This window comes from Hipposideros armiger, unplaced genomic scaffold, assembly GCF_001890085.2.
Source record: "Hipposideros armiger isolate ML-2016 unplaced genomic scaffold, ASM189008v1 scaffold_497, whole genome shotgun sequence".
NCBI classification, from domain to species: domain Eukaryota; kingdom Metazoa; phylum Chordata; class Mammalia; order Chiroptera; family Hipposideridae; genus Hipposideros; species Hipposideros armiger.
The window spans coordinates 1,229,438-1,236,137 of NW_017731847.1; the positions used below are offsets into that span (position 1 = coordinate 1,229,438).

Below are 6,700 nucleotides of genomic sequence, written 5' to 3' on the forward strand. Positions count from 1 at the left end.
CCCCCGCCCCCAGTCAGGTAGCTTGCTCAGTACCCTCCCACACTTAACTGAGACAAATGGAGGGGGGGCTCTGTTCTCTCTCCCCACCTCCCTTCCATCTCCTAATGAGGATGGGGCTGGACTTCAGCTAATTGTTGCTTTTATTCCAGGCCAACCCTGGGCTTCCTCTAACATTACAGCGCCCTCCCCAACCCCCATCTTCTCTGGTCAGGGGAGCTCCTGCCCCACCACAGGTCCAACGGCCCTACCTCCTATCAGTGCTTCCTCCCCCAGCTCCGTCCTCAGCACCATCTTCCACTTACAGGTCGAAACGAAGGTTCTGCTTCTCCTCGAAGAAGTAATCCACAATGAATTTGCGCACAAAGTCGGGGTTGAGTGTGTTGTCGATGACTTCGGTGCGTCCAAACTGCAAGAGGAGACGGGCGTGGACCTCAGGGCCGGGCTGGTGGGGCAGGGAAGCCCTGGGCTCGGAGCCCCTCAGTCCTGGCCCCGATGGTAATGGAAGCCGTGCCTCTAATGGCCCCACCTGCAATCAAGGCGAGAGCTCCTCCGTCCAACAATGGAAACTGTCCGCGTTATGGCTCCAGCTTTATTCTCCCTATATCCATCTAGGCTCCACCCGAGCTGAATGGTTTTGAGCAGGTGCTTCACTTTCCCACCTCGCTGCCGTTGTCTATACTACGTCCTCCGCCTGGCCTCCCCTTCTCAGCCAGCGACGTCCTCCATTTCTTCAAGGTCCATCGTTAATGCCGCCTCCTCCAGGAAACCTTACTGATTCCTCCAAGCAGAGAGTCTTACTTCTCTCTGAACTGCCATTGAACGTGTGCCTGCCCCTATGACCACCATCCTCCCCTGACTGACTCCAGCTAAGCATGTATTTATTTGATGTCCTCATTGTAAACACAAGGGCAGAGACAGAGACTGTGGGATCTTTTAAGATCCACACCCTTGTATAAATCCCTCCTCTTCAATGTGGGCTGGACCCAGTGACTCACTTCTGATGAACAGACAAGAGTACAAGCCACTTCCAAGGTTATGTTATGAAGGACCATGACTTGCGTCTTGGGCACCCTCTCTCGCTCTCTCTTGCTGGCTCACTTGGATGAAGGCAGCTGCCATGTTGTGAGCTGCCCTATGGAGAGGCCCATGGGGCAAGGAACGAAGGGCGGCCAACCCACTGCTAAGAATCTGAATCCTACCAACAACCGCTGACTGAACTTGGCAGTGGGTCCTGTCCCCGCTGAACCTTGTGATGACTGAGGCTCTGCCCAACACCCCTCACTGCAGCCTTGTGAGGTGCAGGATCCCACAAAGCTGCACCCAGATTCATGACCCTGTTGGTTAAGTGGCTAACCTCTGGACTAATTTGTTACTCAGCAACAGATAACCAATACACAGACTTGACTTTCTTGGTATCCCCTGCAGCATATACTCTAGAATTTTGCACATATTAAACACTTAATAATTGAATCCCATTAAACTCCCCAAATGACTGAAGGGACGCCACTCCCCATTTCTGGGCATCAGCATCACGTGGAGGGTTTGTTAAAACACAGGTGTAGGCCTCACTCCCACATGCTCTGACTCAGTAGGTTTAGGGTGAGGCCTGAGAATCTGCATTTCTGAAAAACACAGTTGTGCTGCTGCTGCTGGTACTGGAACCTCCCTTTGAGAACCACTGGGCTACACTGTGGCACACAGGGGCCTGAGTTCCTAGGGGTCTTCCGTGCCACGGAGGAGGGCAGCATGGGAATGATTCCAGGCCCTTTTGTTTCAAAAAAGGAACAAGGGCTAAAAGATAAAGCACAGAGTGGTCGGTTGGCTCAGTTGGTTAGAGCACAGTGCTCATAACACCAGGGTTGCCGGTTCGATTTCCACATGGGCCAGTGAGCTGAGCCCTCCACAACTAGATTGAAAACAACGACTTGACTTGGAGCTGATAGGTCCTGGAAAAACACACTGTTCCCCAATAAAATTTTTTAAAAAAAGATAAAGCTTAAAAACACTGTACTTTAGGTTCCAAGAAGGGAGGGCACAATATTCCCCAAAGTAAACAAGACAGGCAGATGCACAATAAATACTTTAAATAGGTTGTTAATCTTTCTTAATATATAAACATGTTTTTAACTTGGGCAGTAATTGCCAAAATATTATTAAAAAACCTACTCCCGAGTACCAGTCCTCCTGGGTGGGGCTCTGCAGCCCAGAAATATGCCAACATATGGACCCCTCTCACGTGAGGGGTGGTAGGCAAGGCCCGCATTATCTGGGACATTTCCTAGTGTCCCCTTCTACCCTGAATTAAGTTATAAACCTGCAAAAAGGTAGCGTGGGGTCATCTGAGGAGCACTAGATTTGGCACCTCTTGCCTTCACCCCCTCATCTAATCAACTTCTTGCTCCTGTCAATTCCATCAGCCAAATCTCCCTCCTGTCTCTGCCTCCTCGGCTGTGGCATGGCTCAGAGGCCTCACCATTTTCTTATCCCACCCACTGCAACCATCTCCTAATGGGCCCCCCATGGGGGCCAATTGCTAAAGGTTGAAGACTCCGCTCCCCGGAACGCCTGCTCTCCATCCCCCAGCCTCTCCCGTGTGCTCCCATAATCCTCCTCACATCCCTATCGCTGCACGTATCACATCCCCCTGATAATGGTCTACTGAGGCTCCTTCCACCCCACCAGACTGAGCTTCTCAAGCAGCAGGAGGATCCAAGTTCTCCTCATCTTTGCAGCCCAGGACCCAACATTGTTTCGCAGCCACAGGCTCACAGTCGTGCATGATTCAGCACCAGGGACTATGTTAAACATCATGTACCCTATTATTTTGTTTAATCCTTTTATGGTATTATAACCCATTTTATAGATGAGAACATGAAAGCACAGAAGAGCTAAGTAATTTGTCCAGGGTCACACGGCTAATAATTGCTGGCTTTCAGGCACAACCCAGGCATTCTGGCTTAGGCTCTCTAAGCCACGTTGCGCTACATGTAAGGTCCCAGGGACAAGGACAGCAGGAGCTCCCTGCTCCCAGTGGCTGGTACCCAGTAGGTACTCAGGAACTGCTGAATGAAGTCAGGTTGAAGGAGGAAATGGATGCGTGGGCTTGAGTCCTAACTTCATCACAAGCTAATTCTGTGACTTGATCAGAACCTTTCAAAGCCTCAATTTCCTCCTCAGAAGATGGAGAATAGTACTTCTTCTGCTTACTTCCTAAGGAGTGACCATCCAATTCAATTCAATTATTTATTCAATAAGCAGTTTTTAAGCACTTCATTACAGGCCAGGCAGTGTGCTGAGTGCTGAGCTATTGACATCAATAGGTCATGAACCCTGTACTTAGGGACTTCTCTATCATTGGTAAGACAACTCATGAACAAATAAGTACAATGCAGTGTGACAACAGTGCCTACAGAGCCATATACAAAGGTGTATGGCAGGACCCTCCCCGCTGGCTGCACATTAGAACCACTGGGAAAGTGTGAAAGAGACTGAAACCTACAAAACAGCAGGTTCCTGAGTGCCCCATTTCACATATTAGTCCAGGTATCTGGCTTCACAGGGGTCTGTACCGTTCATTATCTTTGAGCTATTTATAGCTCTGGAAGTTGTGGAAGGCATAGAGTCATGCAAACAATGCTTATCCGCAGAAATGCAAATGAATTTTGTTCAGTGGAATGTAATCGACTATTTGATTATTACTCTGTGGATACTGACCAGTTTTGTATCTATTTATACACTTATTTCAGCATTCCTGATTTCCTGACTTACAGTAAGCCCTCATTTAACGTCGTTGATAGGTTCTGTGACTTTAAGGGAAACATATAACAAAACCAATTGCACCATAGGCTACAATTGGATATAAATATGGATATAAAGAAGAGTTAAGTTCCTATGGCATCTCATCAACGTTATAACAACACAACACTGAACAAAAAGACCTATTTGAGGACCTGTTGTATTTGAACCAGTTGTAACATCTTACTGGTTCCCTCATTAATTAATGAATTAAATAAATCTTCGCCATGTGTTCAGTTTATATTTGTATGGGATGAATGACTTTCCTTTTTAAAAAAATGTATCATTTAACAGGAGCTTTAAAAAAATACCCATATTCAAGCCCCATCACAAACCAATTCAATCCAGATCTCAATGGTGGGGCGTGAATAACTATTGTTTTTCTTTTTTTTTTTTTTCGTTACCTAGGTGATTCTAACGTGCAAATGTAGTTGAGAACAACTGATGGAGGAAGGAAGAAAGCTAACATTTACTGATCCCTTACTGAATGCTCAGTAGATAAGTGGGTCATTATCTCATTGATTCTCACAAAAATCCTGTGAGTTATTACCCATTTACAAATAAGGACACTGAGAATCAGAGAGGTTAAGTGACTTGCCCAAAGTCACACAGCTAGGCAGAGCTGGGATCTAAACCCAGCTATGTCTAACTCCAAAGCTCATTGTATTTTCATTTAATCTAATTGGCAGGAGTTCTCAAGCACTACGAAAATCAAATAAAGAAGAGGTTTACTTCACAAGCATTTACAGGAGCCCTACTGTATGCAAGGCAATGGGGAGGGCTTTGAGTTGAGGAAGACTGGGTTCCTGCCCCACCCTCTAAATTCGTTAACAATCATATATAACCTTTGTTCCAAAGGAGTTCCTGCATTTTCTTCTCCTGCTCTTTCTAATTCTTAACACCTCCTGTCTTCAGACAAAAGGAAAATTTCTCCTGATGGCTTTCTTGCAGAACATTCCAGGCAAACACCCAGGTTCAAGAGAGCCCTCCCTTAAGGAAGGGCTCTACCCTCCTCAGTGCACTGCCCTCTTCCGTCAAACACCTTTCAAAATCCCTCTGGCAGGATTTTAGATAAACCCCTGTCCAGAAGGAGCAAGCATTCTGTTATGCAGCCTCCCTCCCCACGCCACTGCCAGCAGAGACTCCAAGGAAAACACCCATTAGGGAAGATGACAGTGCAGCTTTTAAAATGGCACTTGAAGCTTCACTAGAGGGGAATTCCCTAGGGAATGATCTCTGCTGAAGAAGAAAATGGAGTTCCCCTGGAAACAGGACTGGAAGGGGACTCCAAGGACCCCCCCAGTATCTCCTAGGGCAGGAAAGGGAGCAAGTGAACCAGGCGAGGCAATGATGAATTATCAGGACTCAGGGATAATTAACATGTGCACATCACCTACAACTCTGAAATCTACAACCCAGGGACTTACTAAAGATGTTTTATAGCCTTCATTACGTGGGCTAATAACAAAGACAAAAAAAAAAGTGAAAAGTTGGATTTTAAAAATCCAAGAAGTCATCAGGTCCCTGTCAGGCCCAATTTACACCCCTATAAATAATGGTAGGAACACGACTGATGTTAAAAAAAAAATTGGCTGTATTTCATTCTACATAGAATTATGGAGTTTTCAAGCTGAAAGGGACTGGAAGAAATGTGGTATTAGCAGTGGGAAGCATCGAAGGCATGATCTGTCTACTTAGGGAAGGAGGGGTGGGTAAGATATCTCCTCACCACCGGTACTCTCGAGCTGAGCTAGCCCTGAACACTCTCCAGCTCCCTGGACGTGCCTGTCCCTCCTTCTGGTCCTTTCTGAACCCTTCTGCCCACACTCCAATCTCTGAGGATGGGAGGGGGCCTCATATTGCTCCCAGTCTGGGGTACAGGCCACCAAACACCAATGGGCACAGGAATTCTCCTATCAACAAAGCCGAGGGGAGCCCCCAAATCTTGGTTTTACCAAGAGATTCTGATGCACAGTCCTAGAGAATTGCAGGGTAGGTGGGCAAATATGGACGTGTGGGCTGTGGTGTGAAACTGGGGACGTGGCTGAGCAATCAGGGAGGTGAGGGGATCTCGCTGACCCGGGGGCCAGGGCAGCAGCCTCCCAGAGTGGAGAAAGAAAGAAAACACAAATGAGAAAGAAGCCTGGAAAGTAGGGTATTCACCCTCTGAAAAGCTCACTTCTTGTCCCTGGCAACAAAACCCAGTGGGAAAAGCTCCTGACAGGCCACAAGAGATGCTCGGGAGGGCTCTTAAAACCTCATGACTAAGCCCCAAGAATATCAATTAAGCGGCATTAATGATATGTCATCAGTTCCAGGGAGACCCTTAAAGGGGAGGCAGACTTGAAATTTCTCAGGACTAAATTAAGTGGCTCCCAGGGCCTCTGTGTCACACAGGCATTGGGATTTACGCAGGCAGATGGGAAGCTGTCCCACCAAACTTGGGAGACATGGGCCAAGACAAGGGGCTCCCGAGGACTGGCAATCAGGCCTGCACTGATTTGGAGGCTTGGTCTCTATGCTGGGGAGTCGCCTGCTGCCCCCACCAGCCCCACCCGCCCAGCTCCACCTCTGTCCTGCTCTACACTCCAGGAGATCATTTCCTTTCGAACTCCATCACCCTCGCTCCCTCGCCCTGTGGGTTCCAGTTGGGTTTGACCAACAAGGGGCACTGGCAGATGGGGCACGGGAGGAGGGAGAGGTTGGGGTACCTCTTCCTGCTCTGGCCCAGCTTCAGCACCTTGGTTCTGGGAGGGGCTGCTTTGCCCCAGGACCACGTTCTGCCCCTCATTCACAGAGAGCAGCATTGTCTCTTCCCACCGCCCCCCAAGCCTGTGCCAGGAACACCCCCAGACTGGTGCTGGGTTCTGGGTGCCGCACTGTCCCGTGTGAGTTTCCTCAGCCT

The 6,700-nt window shown here is 48.3% G+C and overlaps 1 protein-coding gene across 4 annotated transcripts in view; it reads right to left on the reverse strand.

Annotated features, from left to right (window-relative positions):
- The window catches only part of CPNE5 (copine 5), a 103,484-nt gene that overhangs the window by 61,979 nt on the left and 34,805 nt on the right, over positions 1–6,700 (reverse strand). For all 4 annotated transcript variants that reach the window (XM_019667431.1, XM_019667432.1, XM_019667430.1 and 1 more), the window contains exon 4: positions 303–406. In XM_019667431.1, coding sequence (XP_019522976.1) covers positions 303–406 — 104 coding nt within the window. The remainder of the gene's footprint in view (positions 1–302; positions 407–6,700) is intronic.